The sequence below is a fragment of the Alternaria conjuncta genome, assembly GCF_024043145.1.
Source record: "Alternaria conjuncta strain BMP 0040 chromosome Unknown scaffold_35, whole genome shotgun sequence".
Taxonomy (NCBI): domain Eukaryota; kingdom Fungi; phylum Ascomycota; class Dothideomycetes; order Pleosporales; family Pleosporaceae; genus Alternaria; species Alternaria conjuncta.
The window spans coordinates 92,497-108,635 of record NW_026250124.1 but is presented as its reverse complement, the minus strand read 5'-3'; the positions used below and the strand labels follow the sequence as shown (position 1 = coordinate 108,635).

General features: G+C 52.7%; 5 protein-coding genes across 5 annotated transcripts; 3 read left to right on the top strand and 2 right to left on the bottom strand.

Annotated features, from left to right (window-relative positions):
* Nucleotides 1-957: 957 nt before the first annotated feature.
* Nucleotides 958-2,612, bottom strand: J4E85_011461 (uncharacterized protein; the record flags this gene model as incomplete). Its single annotated transcript, XM_051475664.1, has 4 exons — nucleotides 958-2,087; nucleotides 2,138-2,313; nucleotides 2,367-2,424; nucleotides 2,480-2,612. 4 exons carry the CDS (start codon nucleotides 2,610-2,612, stop codon nucleotides 958-960), a joined length of 1,497 nt encoding a protein of 498 aa, XP_051320557.1.
* Nucleotides 2,613-3,293: 681 nt separating this feature from the next.
* Nucleotides 3,294-5,334, bottom strand: J4E85_011460 (uncharacterized protein; the record flags this gene model as incomplete). Its single annotated transcript, XM_051475663.1, has 3 exons — nucleotides 3,294-4,163; nucleotides 4,223-5,129; nucleotides 5,177-5,334. The coding sequence occupies 3 exons, from the start codon at nucleotides 5,332-5,334 to the stop codon at nucleotides 3,294-3,296; spliced, it is 1,935 nt and encodes a 644-aa protein (XP_051320556.1).
* Nucleotides 5,335-5,909: 575 nt separating this feature from the next.
* Nucleotides 5,910-7,862, top strand: J4E85_011459 (uncharacterized protein; the record flags this gene model as incomplete). Its single annotated transcript, XM_051475662.1, has 5 exons — nucleotides 5,910-6,017; nucleotides 6,064-6,194; nucleotides 6,391-6,655; nucleotides 6,710-7,267; nucleotides 7,308-7,862. The coding sequence occupies 5 exons, from the start codon at nucleotides 5,910-5,912 to the stop codon at nucleotides 7,860-7,862; spliced, it is 1,617 nt and encodes a 538-aa protein (XP_051320555.1).
* Nucleotides 7,863-8,306: 444 nt separating this feature from the next.
* Nucleotides 8,307-9,501, top strand: J4E85_011458 (uncharacterized protein; the record flags this gene model as incomplete). The annotated part of the gene is made up of 5 exons (XM_051475661.1): nucleotides 8,307-8,327; nucleotides 8,408-8,468; nucleotides 8,520-8,599; nucleotides 8,651-9,255; nucleotides 9,309-9,501. The coding sequence occupies 5 exons, from the start codon at nucleotides 8,307-8,309 to the stop codon at nucleotides 9,499-9,501; spliced, it is 960 nt and encodes a 319-aa protein (XP_051320554.1).
* A 586-nt stretch (nucleotides 9,502-10,087) lies between these two features.
* On the top strand, nucleotides 10,088-11,575 carry J4E85_011457 (uncharacterized protein; the record flags this gene model as incomplete). Its single annotated transcript, XM_051475660.1, has 2 exons — nucleotides 10,088-10,150; nucleotides 10,202-11,575. The coding sequence occupies 2 exons, from the start codon at nucleotides 10,088-10,090 to the stop codon at nucleotides 11,573-11,575; spliced, it is 1,437 nt and encodes a 478-aa protein (XP_051320553.1).
* Nucleotides 11,576-16,139: the final 4,564 nt, after the last annotated feature.

Here is a 16,139-nt window from a genome sequence, read left to right as displayed (position 1 = left end):
AAGATTTTCGGGGCTCCGCCTTCTCCCCCTCTAGATTCGTGCCAGGAGTCTCGTCACTTGCTTTGATCTGCTTCTCATATTCAACGATATGATCTTTGTGCTTACACAAGAGCCGGAGTCGGCGCCTTAAGCGATCCCGTGGTGCCTTTTGTCCTGGCACTGTGCGCTTGTACATTGATCTCGTCAGTATGATATGAGGCCGCAAAAGCTCCAACAATGCAAGAGCCGCTGCTCTCTTATCAGAGGGTGTGGGCAAGAGTTTAACGTAATGCATCCATGGCATCGCGGTCGGGAAGCTTTTGTCGTCATCGATCGCAGCGCTAAGCGAATGAATAGCAGCTTCATGCCGTGATTTGGCCTCTGATGTCACTTCGTGTACAACATCTGCATCGTGCTTCGTACTTGTATCCAGGACTGTCCCGTCGCCCATTGATGGGTCGTGTTGCTGGGTGGCATGCGTCTCTTCCTCGTCATCTCGCTTCTGCAACCCTTGCGACGACCACCTTGACGACGAGAGTTGTAAGCCTGCTGGCCTGCGCGAAACTAGAACCTTGCTGTTCCAGCTTTGTCCCAGCGATGACGTTGCTGTACTTCGTGAAGCAAGCCATGCTCGGCAACTTGCGTGTGAACCGAGTGCAAGACTGCGCCAGAGAGTGTCAAAGTGCATCAATGATAAGGAATGTGCGATGAATCATCGAGATGGACGCGTGAAGGGTATGGCAACGCGACGACAAATGGGGCTGCTATCTCGAAGGAAAATATGGATCGAAGAAGGCCGTGCGTGCTAGTGGCTGCGCTTACCGCATCGGGCGGGTGTCAACGCCATTGCTTGAGGGCGGGAATAGCGGAACGCAAAGCAATCCAACCGGTGACTCTTGCAAAGAATTGAGGTTGCGTATACATTCCATCCGCGCAACCTCTCGAAGTCATCCAAGAAGATAAACGGTGCAGCCCTGCCTAAGTGAAGTATCGCCACATCTCACTCTCTTCCCCGTCGCCCAACTCGCTAGTTCTAACATCATCCGCCCTCAGTCTAACACCTTGCACCTTGTCTCTCCGTCGATTCTCCAGCTTCATCCACCCTCCCAGCCACAGTGTGAAGCAGATACACGTAACATTACAAGCCGCAGTTGCATAAAGCGTCGGCAGATACTTTGGCGCGTACTCCTGTCTGAAGGTCGCAGCGGAGACGATGCCTCCAAGATTGCCGAGTCCGACCATGAGGCCGGTCGTAGCAGCGCGGGCGTTCTCATTGAGATTGTTGTTGTTGTGCCAAGAGTGTACGAGACAGGAAGGCACGTACGCTCCTGCACATAGCAAAAAGCAAGCGAAATAAGCGACGGCTTTGTTGTTGAGAACGTCGATTGTTGCGAGAACGATGAGTCCGACGAGAGAAATGCAAAGAGCGCCGCAGATGTGGAATGTGCGTTCGCGGAAGAAGTCGCTGCTGTACGTTATGCAGAGCAAGACGACGAAGCCCACCGCGTTTGGCGCTACGGTCCAGAGATTAGTCTTGATAACGGAGAATCCGAGGCGTTGGACGATCTGAGGCAGAAAGTTCGAGGTCGTGCTGAAAGCTACAGGGTAGGTGAAGGCGATGATGCACCAGGGAAACATCTTCCACGTGTTCCACTCCTTGAAGCACTCTCTCATGTTAAACTCGTGGGAACCGGATGAGGATAGATCGCGGAGTGTACGACGTTCGGCTACGTTGCGTTCAGCCTCGTTCAAGAACCATGCCGATTGAGGCGTCGCCGGTAACCAGGCATACGCTATCAAAGCGAGGACCACGGTCAGAGCGCCCTCTATGATGAAGAGAAACTTCCAGCCGGGAATCTTGGTATGCTCGATCTGAAAGACGCCGAAGGAGATGAGGCCGCTGAAAGCACCGGCAAGAAGTGCACTGCCAAAGAATAGTGCGATGCGGAAGCCGAGTTCGCCGCGCGTGTAGAAGAGCGTGAGGTAAAAGACGACGCCAGCGAAGAACCCGGCCTCGAAAGCACCGAGGAGGAGACGAATGACGAGCATGCCTGCGAAGTTGTGTGCTGCGCATTGGAAGAGAGCCATCGCGCCCCACCCTACCATCACTGTGGTTTATCGTCAGCTCGTGTTGCGTGATCTAAGAAGATGGACTCACAAGTCGGAAGCATAACTCTACCACTCCATTTCTTCGTCAACATGTTGAGCGGAAGATCGCACAGTCCGTTCGGGATGTAGAATAGCAGGATCAACAAGCTATACTGTTCGCCGGTAAAGCCGAGGTCCTTGTCCATCCCATCTGTCTTCGCATTACCCAGGTTCGATCGGTCAACGCTTGTGCCGGGTCAGTCTGCCATAAGGTCAGAATACAAGGGAGATGAACCCACCTGTTGAAGAAGTACATCAGCGAGAGGAATGGCAACAGATAGAAGTCGAGCTTTCGGACTGCATGATCCATTAATATGTGGTCATTGTGTGGTATTGAGAAGTCAGGACATACCATAGGCGCTCTCAATATTCTTGTCGACTGTGTCAATGACTATACCAGCTTCTTCTTTTGAGGTGCTGGATCCGGATAGCCTCCGACCTTTTTCCTCAATCATGGTGACGTCTTTCTGCTGCTCGACTGGCATGGCAAGGTGCGCACAGAAGCAAGGGTAGACCTGGGAAGGTCGAAAATACTAGAGAAGATGCTGGCTGGCTATTGTATTGGTATTTGCTCAGTAAAGCGCGATGGCTTTAAGTAGCATCCTGTCATTAACGTCTGAGCTGTTACTCATGCATGTACAACGCAACTGAGCCTCCCATCTTTGAACCCAGTTCACATGCGTCTATCTTGCCTATCGCCACCGAACAGATCAGCAGCGTAGCGCATAAACGGTGTGAACCGAGCGTGCAGCACATTGGGGCCCGAAGGATCGCGCTGCACACGACTCTTATTGATAAAGCGGAAGTCTGAAAGAGGGAATGTTGATAAGAGTGGGGGAGAGACACATGCAGAAGACTGACTAGGTGCAGCGGACATAGGCTGGAGATAGGCGTACGTCTGGCTAATGCCAAGCCCGCAAGAGAAGGGCTTACCAAAGTTGTATACGAGTTTCCGTGGAAGGGAGCTTTGTTACCATAGCCATGGTTGCGATACACTAAAGCCGAGACTTACATTCGACACGTGATTTGTTACCATGATGGTAGGAAACAGCGGCAATCATAGTCATGAATCTATCTCTGCCAGGTTGATACCGTGAATATCCCCCAAACTCCGAAGCCATGCACCTCAATCTCGAAACTGTCGAGATGACCCAATATGTCTGTTTCTACGTATCTCGCAGGAATTGCTCGTAGTATTCGTCCATCCATTGTACAGCAGCCATCCCGTTCTCCCTGGTGCCGTCGGCGAATCTCCGCACTGTTCCGACATAACCATCTGGACGTACGTTGACAACAACGACTTCCTTCTCATCAAGACCGTCCAGCCATTTGTCCATGCATGTCTGTTTCCGAGTGTCCTTGTCTGGAACATCATCAAGGTATAATGTGAAGGCGGACTCGCGAAGTACGGCTGGTAGGTCTCGGATTTCGAAGTTGTTGCGATCCTCGTCGGTCACTAGAGCATACGTGAAGACACCACTAACGGGAGTGTATCGCTCAGGCAAGACGAACTGATCGTGGGGTGCTGCGAGAGGTGGCTGCATGGTGTATGAGGCGTTGCCAGCAGCTGTTACGCGGCCGACATATGAGTTGTTTCCAATATGCGAGTGGCACACATTCTCCAAGAACGGCATGGATGCATGGACATTGTGGGTGAAGAAGTAGATGCGGAATTGACCGAGGGCGGGTATGTCGGTTTGGATGTCGACCGGATTGGCATCGATGTAGCGTGTGACCTTGGCAGGTGGCAGCAGGTAGCCCGGCTTCAGATGCCCTTTATTGTAACCCTTCGCTTGCACGTTGAGAGTATTGAGGTCGTAGCTGACACCGTAGCCAGAGATGAACGCGACGTTCTTCGCGAAGTTCTCCGCAAGCGCTACCGGGTCTCCGTCGTGGAAAGCATTGGCGTGCTCGTAGTCGAAGTCGATCAGGTCTTTGGCAATCTTCTGTCGTTCCTGCTCATATGATTCGAGTAGAGCAGGCTTCGCCAGACCGCGCGTCGCGAAGTTGAGTTTCCAGGCCAAGTTCCAAGCATCCTATAGAGAAAGGGAAGTCAGCGTATGCTTCACGTTCATTTCGTCCTGTTAGAACTTACATGCATTCCTGTGTTCATGCCCTGCGCCGCCTTTGGAGAGTGGGTATGACTAGCATCGCCAGCAATGAACACCCGCTGCTCATTGTCGGTGAAACGCGCTGCGACTCGCTGGCCAATTTTGTAGCGTCCGAACCATTCAACAGTCTTCCACTCTAATCTGTATGGTTGTAGAATAGCCCGCGCCCGCTTTTGAACAAACTCTTGTGTAGTCTGCTGGGCTCCCACTGCCTCCGTCGAATCCGGCCGCAGTTCAATGTATAGACGGGTCAGACCTCTTTCGCGAGGGATCATCAAGACAGATCCTAGAGCGTCTGACTGAATGACCACCTTGCTCCAGATATCAGGAAAGTCGGTTTCGAGGACACCATCGAGCACGCCCCAGACGGCATCGGTTGATGAGCCCACAGGTGTGGCTCCCGGTATGCAATGGCGCACTTTTGAGTGAGCTCCGTCGCAGCCGACTACGTACCGTGTGGCGAAGGTCTTCTTGGTGTGACTGACGTCTTGCTGACAGTTGACCGTCAGTGGACGGATAGACATGGGTGTGTAGTCAAAGTCGACGAAGGCTGTGTTCCTGGAAACGACGACACCCCTTTCCCGTAAGTCGTCTTCCAAGACGCCTTCGACCATGCCCTGGTGTACCAGCAAGATGTATGGATCAAGTAAGTCCACTACCGGTGGGTAGTGAATCTCACGACCGGTGCGATGAAGCGATTTATCAGCCGTCGACTTCCAGAAAGCAATGTCATAGATCTTGACACCCTTTCGTAGCAGCGGCTCAGCAAGTCGCATCTGTCGCAATGTCTCGATAGTCTTTGGTTGGATTCCGTCAGCGCGTCCGGTCGAGGTGCGGTCGGGTCGATCGTCAATGATGCGCGTCTTGATACCATATCGTACCAGGTTGTCGCTGTCACTGTCAGTTGGTGTTTGCTCAATGGGCCTGAATCTACCTACGCAAGCATCAGACCGGCCGGTCCTGCGCCAACAACCATGACATCGCTCATGAAGCTCGAGTAGTCATCGTCTCTGGTGTACGAGATCTGCGACGCAACCTCCAAGCTGTTGCCCGACGAACGAGACTCGGAGTCTGGCGCCGTAATGCCAGGAGCCATCTTCTGTCTAACCGATGACGGCGGGCTATTGGACGTTGAGCGCTTCATTAGGTTCCATAATGAAGGAGCCATGCTATAAGGCCTATGGGCTGCGCTGATGACCGGCCACTAGGGGCAAAGATGGGGGTCCGGATATACGTGTGGAGGATGGAGGGGCATCGTTCGGTTCTCTGGCAAACAACTGCCCATTTTGATGCCATTGAAGAGTGCCATGACGTCTGCAAGAGTGCGTCAACATGCTGCTGAGCGCGAAAATGTTTGCTGCGATGGGGTGATGCGAGGCAAGGGGGAGTAGCAGACACATGCACTCCGCCGTGGACGCGTTCAGTCCGGCGGGTGGGAGCGCGCGCCCGTCCACCTCGGTATCCCTGCATCATCTCCCCCACCTGCGCCCCAAACGCCAGCAACAATACGCGCCTGCGAGGGAGATCAAAACCCGACGGCCCTGGAATTGCCGTTATCTATACCATGCTGACGTTGTGCGATGCGTCTGATATACGGGCATCGTTGATGGATTCATGAGTGACTTGCACGCCTCTCCAGGGCTCCCTCCCAGCCGTTCAACTACGCCCAACATGACGACATCTGAGTTACCGCAGTGGTTGCAGACTGCTACTGAGAAGCGCAAGCTACGGGATGACGCTATTCAGAAATTCATTGATGCACAAGCACCGCTGGCCGAGGTACTTTACGCTCGAACGCGCCGAAGACAGACATTGACGACGCCAGCAACCCAATGGAACCGGCGGATCCCATAGTAATCAAGATGTGACAGCCATCGACGATGTCCGACTCATTTCAGAAGCCATCATGTCGCGTGCTGTGACGGCATCGCTGCTGCTCAATGCCTACATCAACCGGTGAGGTCCGCGGCTTGCTCTTGTATCGTACCATTCTCACGCCACATCTTCCAGCGCCATAGACGCCCACAAACAAGTACGACCCCACAACGGTGTCTCAAGCTGTGAACGCGGAAATTTGCTGACATATATCCAAGACGAACTGGCACGTGTCTAACCCATGATCCTGCCTAAAAATACTTGCTGATCTACGTAGCCTTACCAAGATCCTTTTTGACGATGCAATCAGACAAGCCAAAGCGTTGGATGATCAGTTCGAAAAGACTGGTCAATTGGTAGGGCCCCTTCATGGGGTGCCCATGACTCTCAAGGATCAGTTCGATGTCAAAGGCTACGATAGTACGCTTGGGTATGTTGGGCGCGCCTTCAAACCTGCGCAGCAAGACTGCGTACTGGTGTCGCTTTTGAAGGAGATGGGCGCGATTATCGTCGCCAAATCCAACCTGCCACAGAGCATCATGGTACGTCTTGCGATGAGCTTTCGCGTATCGTAACGTGATACTCATGTTTTCCAGTGGTGCGAAACCGACAATCCGTTGTGGGGCCTCACTACTCATCCGAAGAACGCCAATTTCACCCCTGGTGGCTCGACCGGTGGAGAAGCTACGCTTCTATCGCTTCAAGGCACTGTGGTCGGCTGGGGTACTGACATTGGCGGCAGCGTGCGAATACCTTCACACATGAACGGGCTGTACGCACTGAAGCCTAGTAGCACTCGCCTTCCATACCAGGGCGTATCCGTATCAACTGATGGTCAAGAACACGTTCCCTCGGTCATTGGACCGATGACGCGCAATATGGCTTCGATTACTGCAGTCACAAGAGCAGTCATTGACGCAAAACCATGGGAGCAAGACCCGAAGTGCTGCCCGGTACCGTGGCGATCTGAAGTTTTCGAAGATGCGCGTACGCGACCGCTCGTAGTTGCTATCATGCGTGACGATGGAGTTGTGAGATGCCACCCGCCCATCGCCCGCGTTTTAGATGAAGTCGCGGTACAGCTCCAGAAGGCTGGACATGAGGTAGTGACGTGGACTCCCGGCACTCTTCATCAAGAATGTATCGATATCATGGTAAGTGCGCGGAATGAATTTTATACTCTGAGCTGACCAGGATCAGGATCAGTATTACACAGCAGACGGCGGTGAAGACATCAGGCGAGACGTTGCCGCGGGTGGAGAGCCATTCATTCCGCATGTAGAGGCTCTGGTCAACAGGGGAAAGGCCATCTCAGTCTACGACTACTGGCAGCTGAATAAAAAGAAGCTTGAGCTACAGAAGCGCTACCTCGACCTCTGGAATTCGACAAAGTCTGACAGCTCTGGCAAACCGATTGACGTCCTTCTCACACCTGTCATGCCTCATTCGGCGGTACCTCATCGGAAATGCAGATGGGTTGGATACACCAAAGTCTTCAATTTTGTCGATTACCCGGCAGTAGTCCTGCCAGCTGGTGAAGTCTCGCAAAAACTTGATAGTGAGGCTGCGAAGAAGATGGGCGAGTATGAGCCTAGAAATGCACTAGATGAGTGGAACTGGAAGACCTTCGATTTGGACACAATGGATGGTATGCCGATAGGCATTCAAGTCGTTGCCCGAAGATTACAAGAGGAGAAGGCTATAGGCGCGGCCACGGTTATCGACAGCATATTGAAGAAGCAGGCCTAGTATAGGTCTCTGCTATCGCCAATGTATCTTGCACGTGTAACTCGTCCAAACCCACATTGCAATTGTCCGCCTCAGGTATATTGCTCTGCATAAGTCCAAGCTTGAAGAATGCGTTTTCCATACTAGTTGCCGAGTTCGCAGGATGAACGCTAATGCACGTGTACACGCGAGCACGCGTTGATAAGCTCCGCAGCAGCCGTCGGCAGGTACGATGAATCATAGCATCACCCCACCTTCCAATCGAGCAATCAGCTCCACCAGACGGGTTACCCAGCGTTGGCGGTTCGAAGGATAAGCGGGGTAGCTACACTTGCTATCATGACCTATGCGACTATCGCACTTGCTCCGCGTTTGCAGTAGACCTCACTCCAATATCGCCCGTCAGTATAATCGCGCCAATCTTCACCATACTACAGCATTGTAGCGTCTGGAACAACAAACAGAATGGGAAAGAAGAAGGTTCTCGTGAGCTATGGGGTTGACATTGATGTAGGACTTCTTGCACGCAGCAACATTTGACGCAATCACTGACTAGACGAACCTAGGCTGTCGCTGGCTGGCTTGGCTCGTATGGGGGTGAAGACTCCACGAGTGACATCAGTAGGGGTATGTTTGCTGTCTGGCACTGGAGGTTGGACTCTTGCTTACATGGTGCAGGTCTCTGGGCTGGAACAATAGGAACTCAGCGCCTGCTGAAGCTTTTCGACAAGTACGGAATCAAGGCGACATGGTTCATTGTGAGCTTCAATTGTTTCCGAAACCACGATTGCTGAATTGATCTTTTATAGCCCGGTCACTCTCTCGACACCTTCCCCGAAGACTGCGCTGCCGTACGAGATGCAGGACACGAGATCGGACTACACGGCTACTCGCACGAGAACCCTGCCGACATGACCTTCGAGCAACAACGCGACGTTCTTGACAAAACCTACAAACAACTCACTGCTTTCTGCAATGGCAAACCTCCACGAGGCTCCGTCGCACCCTGGTGGGAGACGTCCAAAGAGGGTACCGAGCTCCTGCTCAGCTACGGCATCGAATACGACCACTCAATGTCGCACGAAGACCATCGCTGCTATTGGCTACGCACGGGCGATGAGTGGACCAAGATCGACTATACCAAGAAGGCGACAGAATGGATGAAACCCCTCACGAAAGGGAAAGAAACGGGTCTGGTAGAGATACCGGGCAGTTGGTACATTGACGACCTACCGCCAATGATGTTCATGAAGAAGAGCGCGAACAGCCATGGATGGGTAAACCCTAGGGACGTGGAACAGATATGGATGGACCACTTCGATTACTTCTATCGGGAGTATGACGAGTTTGTCTTTCCAATGACAATCCACCCGGACGTCAGTGGAAGACCACATGTTGTGCTCATGCACGAAAGGTACGTCCGGCGAGAACGTGAAGTATGAAGAAGTGCACTGACAAGAATGGTAGGATAATCGAGCATATCAACAAACACGAGGGCGTGGAATGGGTGACCATGGAACAGATGGCGGACGACTTCAAGAAGAATAACAAGGTACCCGAGAATGCGATGATGCCGTCGCCGCGTGGCGAAATCTTGAAGTTGCAGAAGGAAGGGAAGGCGTACTCTCTGCTTGATTACGATGGACCTATGCCAAGATAGCGATCAGATAGTCCCATTGCTGTATAATCCAAGAGATGCGCAGAACTTCATTAGCCGTGACATCAGTCGTCTCCATGTCTGTGAATGGGACGCGCGTGCCTATCTCGGAATGATCGGAACAGGATTCCGCAAGTTGGAGCTATGGCCACCGCGTTACTGCATACCCCTCACGCCAGCCACCTGTGCATCTTCCAACCACCACGTTCCCCCCACTCTTGCATCAATGCACCAAACGACCATCCGTAGACGCGATTATACCTTCATACCCACCAATCGAGCGTTCCCCCATCTTGGACCTCCACTGCACCAGAGCTCGGATGCCGGACTAGCTCGATAAGCGCTATGGACTTGACCTCCTTGCATCGGTCCAGTGACTGTCAGCCAACTAGCTGTCACGCGTATCAACCGCGATAGGTGGGTGAACATGGCTATGTGTGATGACGGTACGAGTATTGAATGTATGCTGGAAGTGTTTACACTCTTCATGGACGATACGACTGTCACGCTGGCATCGACCTTGCTTTTTCTTTGGTTATCCAATACTGAACTTACTTTATTTCGTTGAGAGCTTCAGACTTGTGACATCATGGTTGGTGTTAAACCTCAGGTTATCCAGAAGCAGCATAGAGATGAGTCCAGCAAACTCGATGTAAGTTTCTCCTCATAGTCTTGGAGATTCGGAGCTAATGTGAATGGCTAGGTCATAATCGTCGGCGCTGGTTTAGGTGGTCTCGGTGCTGCCATATCAATCCTACTCGCCGGTCATAATGTACACATCCTCGAATCGACTTCAGAGATAGGCGAAATCGGCGCTGGCATACAATGTCTCCCCAACTCCTCGCGCGTCCTCATAGCCTGGGGTCTAGAAGACTACCTCTCGAAACACGCTACCTCGCCACGGCTGTGCAATATGATCGGGTGGAAAGGCAATAAGATAAGCGAGATGGACTTTCACGAATACGAGAAGGAGTGCGGCACACCCTTCTGGGACTTCCACAGGGCGAACCTGCACATGGGACTTTTGGAAAGAGCGGTGGAGCTTGGCGCGAAGCTCACGACAAAGGCGCGTGTCGTAGATGTTGAGTACGAGGCCGATGTGGGGAACAACGCCACAAGAGCCATCGCCGTGTGTCAGGACGGGACAAAGCACAAAGCCGATCTAGTTGTAGGCGCCGATGGCATCAACTCGAAATGCAGAGAGATACTGCTCGGCCACGAGGACCCACCACAACTCACTGGCGACCTGGCTTACCGACTACTGCTCAATACCGCGGACATGCTGAAGGATCCTGAGCTCAGAGGTTTCGTGGAAGACCCGCAGGTTAACTACTGGATAGGTCCAGATGCCCACGCCGTCAACTACGTCCTCCGCGGTGGCAAGCTCTTCAACATGGTGCTGTTGGTGCCTGATGATATGCCCGCAGGAGCGAACACACTTGCTGGGAATGTCGAAGAGATGCGTGCCCTGTACAAAGACTGGGATCCACGGATACCCAAGTTGCTCGCACTCTGCCAGGAGGTGGCCAAGTGGCGGCTGATGATTCGGCCTGGTCTCGATCCCACTTGGTCTCATGAAACGGGTGCATACACCATCCTCGGCGACGCTGCACATGCCACTCTTCCTTACCTCGCGTCGGGCGCTGGTATGTCATTGGAAGACGGACATGTTCTTGGCCTATGCTTAGGTAAGATCAAGAGCAAGTCCACGGCAGAGAAGAAACGTGCATTGGCAGTTTATGAACGCTGTCGTCGCGAACGCACCGAACGAGTCGTCTCCCGTGGTAACCGTCAGCAATATCTGTACCACGTTCATGATGGTCCTGAACAGGAAGAACGCGATCGTACGCTCCGCGCTTTTGGTGAGTTCAATGGTAAGGGAAGGATAAGCAAGGAGCAATATGAAGAAAAGGGACTAAAGGTTGGCGATGACCCTCTGGCGTGGAGATGGGGTGGTGTGGGTAGCTGGCTCATCACCTATGTTTGTGAAGATGATGTTGAGAAGAAGTGGAAAGATTTCGAGAGAGAAACGAGGGCTGAGGCAAGAAGTAATGGTGAGGTGAGGGCTGTTTTGTAAATTACGGATGAGTAATGGGGGTGTTGTTGGTATTGTCGACGTGTAATGAAGGGCTGTATGTAATGAAACCGTCCAGAGTTTATCCGCTGGGTATATAATTTGTGTCAACGAGCTGTCTCTCCAAACTTCATGGTGTCTGCCTAGAAGAATATCTGTCTACGCCACAACCTGCAGGGTCCGTTGTGAGCAGGCATCAGCGCCACCACCATGCACAGCCGCAATGCTGCCACCATCGTCACTGACGCCAACAAGCCAAGCAGGCAGAACAACCACGTCAGTCACCTTGAACTCTAAACATCCAAGCATCTAAATGGTGCATGATGTATCCTACGTGTCAGGCTCTTATTTTCCGCCTTCCAAAAGACGTGGCATACCAGCAGTGGTATACACCCATCAGGCTGACCACTACGCCCCATCTACCATGACGCAGCAGGCGTCACGGGGCACTTTCAGTGTGTAGCGGAGGAATAGCAGTGCTTCACGTTTTTCGACTTGCATCGTCCGCTTCACTGTTTGGGAGACGAGGGCAAGTTGTAACTGATGCCCAACATGGTCGAATCGTATATCAAGATAGCGCATCTTCGTGCTTTCTGGTTCACCTTAGCTCCCGTCTCGCATGCTGCTGCTGTGCCCTGCGGGGCACGTTTTCTTTGCGCAACGAAGTGCTGTCATACCGCCGCCACAACTTGTCGATTACATTTTACCTAGGTACTCAGCCACGGTTGGGGGAGCTGTCAGGCGTTGAGCTATCCGCCATCGCTCGGATTGGCTGTGTCGGACTTCTGAGTATGCTTATTCGCCGACTGAGAGTACAACGATGGATCTAGTGACCTAGATCACTCTAGTATGCCTTGCAGGACTGACAGCGCTACCTGCACTCGTGCGACGTGGACTCGAAGCAAAAGAGTAGGCAGACAATCCAGGGTCATCCCGGATACCCCTCAGGGCGACATCAGATCGTTTTGCGACACGTTGGACTTGCTAACACATAGCGTGCGCCGAGACAAGTCGACCATTCTTCCTGAGGCCGCCCTCTTGAGTCCGGAATGCTGGTATGGGCGCCCCCCGCCATGCGCAGCAGAGACGGCCATTCGTCCACGTAGGTTGGAGGACCGGTGAAGGAGAAGGCAACTAGTCGCCAGCTAATCGCAAAAGCGAGGCAACCACTGCCGTAAGCTTGGGTTGGGCGGCATCCGTTCCGACAGCTACTTTTCGAACACATCACTCGCCTCGAAATTTCTGTGGCAATGAGCTGTCCACGACACAAGGCAGGCATGATGAGCTTTCGTGTCCGAAGTGTCTCTTCGAAGACAGCGGCCCTTCGTGCCCTTTCAACAGTTAGTTCAGCGGTCCTGATGTGACTGGTTAAAATCGTTGGCTGCCCGGCTCCTCGGATTTGCATGTACTTACAATCGTACGCCTCATCTTTGGTAATCTGACCTTACTCCCTGAGCTTGAACCGATTGCTAGGTAGACCAGGCCTACGATGCGGCCATGATGCCTGTACGGACAAATCGACCGCTCAGATGGTCTCCCGATTTTGGCGGTATGGTTAGTAAAGCGACGCAAACTTCAACGTGTTAGTGACTGTGCTAAATCAGATGCAGCATAGTCCACATGAGTACGATCGAAACGAGACGTTCGACGATCCAGGCTTCCATGACGAGCACACGCTCGGACAAGACTACCATCCCGACGCATTACCATCAGCGGAGTATGCTTTCAACCTCTGGCCGCCGTCTCTATATCGAGCTGCGCAGTATGCGTATCCGGTCTCTCTGCCGTTGAGGCAACTTCACAATACTTCCTCTGTAGATCGCGAGACACCGCCTGGAGAGTCATGGCAATCACCGAAGACAGTCGTTCCCTCGCACCGAGAGGACAACCAGAGCCATGTGCAGTCATGGATGAACGGTATGAGTCAACTACACCGTGGGAGCGTATTTGAAACGAGTCCCGTGGATCGTAGATCAAGCTCGACGTTAGACGACGCTGGGCCTCCAGCTTCTGGTCATGACAAGGGACATGGATGTAACAAACCAGAAGCAGCTAAGTAAGCAGCCCGCCTTACCTCCTTGACGTCCGTTGCTGACTCGCCCACAGCAAGAAGACAAGTCTACGATGCCTAATATGCGTAGACGGTACCTCCTTTACTGGCCAGTACGCGCAACGGAACTTGAACCGCCACATGGAAAAGCATAATCCGTGCGCCGGAGCCAGTAGTCGAAAACATATCCGTTGCGGGCAGCCAGGATGCACGTCGACATTTGGACGAGAGGATGCATTGCTCGTTCATCTCAGGCGAAGCCACCCAGAACTCAATACGCGACCGGCGAAGAAGCGAAAGAGAGAAGAATAAACCAAAAGACGACACCGAAATTTTCTTCATTAGATCTTTAATAGGCGTTACAATCGGGGTCTTCTTTCGGGTTCGTGGGTGCGGTGGAAAAGAGCCTCCAAGACGAGAGGGAAGGCGCGGCCCCGCTCTGATAGCGGCCCATCTCTTGTCGAGTCCAAGGGCGACATCGAGTCCCTCCAAGACAGAGTGTTTCCATGCGTTCTTTAGACATTTGGTCTTTCATCTCAGCGTCGAAGCACAAACATGCGTGCTTATAGATTCCGCAGGATCGTTGGTCATTCGTACTACCACTCTGTAATCCCACGTTGTTAGAATAAAGTTAGCGTAACGTTGCTTCTTGATTGTCGACTGATGGTACGACCAGCGCACTTGACACTACTTGATACGTCTGTCGTGTAAGAAGGTCTTCCCTTGGGCTGTGTATCATAGCTTGCGAAATTGCATGCCGATAACCTCGATAGCGGATATACGAACAGTCTCGCAGAATATCAATGAGTCTTCGAACGGGACATACCCATACCATCCGCGTGGCTTGACATCGTTCCGTGCTGGTGCTGCGGAGAGGCCTTGCCCGCCTTCGGGCAGTGCGATGACGCATGCTCATGGTCGGACAGCGTGTGCAAGGTTCCAAATCCATCTCGCAGCGTGCTACGAGCAGCTTTAGAGTACCATGCTTCGTAAGTTTGCTGATATCCCTCTCGAACTCTACCTGCAGTGCATCACGTTGCGTGCATGGATGATTCGTCTTCCCATGCATTTACTGCCCAATGTGGCGAGGGCGCAGCCTCGGGCCAGAAGGCCGCCAAATCCTCCGACGCATTGACAGCTTCAATGACTTGATCGGTGAGCATAGCTGGTTGAGGCGCCATCTTCAAGCATTCGACATTCGCAGGCGCTGCATTTGAAGAACCTCCCAGACGGTGCAGCTTGCAAACAAGGCAAACTTGCATGTCCACGATTGCATAGCTTCACCGCTTTTTCTTGCGCGAAGTCCTTTGCATGCGCACCCCGACATAATTTACCGCAGGTTATGGACTTCAAATGTGGGGGCTCTTTTGGTAGGTGAGAACCATCGGAGAAAGGCCAAGAGTAATGCAGCCATGTTGCTACTGCTCGTGTGTGCAATCCTTTCCACCAGTGTCGATCAGTGCGCGCAGAGCATGCATGCACATATCGCACTATTTAGTAAGAACCCTGTTCACTATAGTGCCATTTGGTCGAATAGCTGCACGTAGTGGTGATACAAAGCGCGACGAGATGTGATTCGGGCCGTCATACATTCTTCGACCTAAGCCTCAGGTGTATGTACACTCCCGCTTCCCAAACCTTGTTTGCCGCGGTTCGTGTGGCTATGCAGCCATCTTCGTCATCGCCCTAGTAACACGGCAAATCGAAACGTCGGTGTATGGTAGAGCGTAAAGAGTTTCTTTGTTCCGCAGGCCCGGGTCGCACCCACTACTATGGAGCCAAGTAGCCGGGTATACCTATCGCGGCGGCAGTGAAAGAGACTGTTTCAATGGGTTGACTGTTTCCCAAAAGGGCACCCCTCTCGTTCCTCCTTTTCTAGATCCTCGCATTTCCTTGCACCATAGTAGCGACCCTACTGGGACAGTGAATGTAAGCATATCGGTTCAGATATGTAGTCGCCTGCTGTGCCTCGAAGTGACGCCTTTGCCGACAGACAGTGAATGCAAACATGCTTCATCATGCGGAAAGTTGCTCCCTGCGAATGGGAAAGGTCTCGGGCCGGCCGTGCTGATCGGTTAGGCACGATTCTGCGAGAACGTGTTCCACTAATAGCCGGTGCTGCGCCGGTCACGAGCCGTCCCGTCAACCCACTCTCTTTTTCGAAAAGACCGTCCTCGATACTGCAATATGCGTACCTGATCGGGAGAGCCCTTGATAAACGCTAGATGTTGGCGAAACGCCATGCGGCTTGGTATTCGTCACAGTGCCGCTGCAAGTAAGACGCGCAGATGGCAGGCACGGGCGACCGAGGCTAGAACGTATATTATACTCGTCCGTTCCGCCCGTCCTAGGTCCTGTTGCCTATATCCGTGATATGACCATCAGATCTTGTACTAGTCTGACATTCCATTACGCCTATCCAGTCAAGAAGGTGCTAAGACGAGCATACAAGGGCTAGAATACAGCTGGATATGCTTGTCGATTGGACTCGTATGAGCATTGGCCTTGTCAATGCGC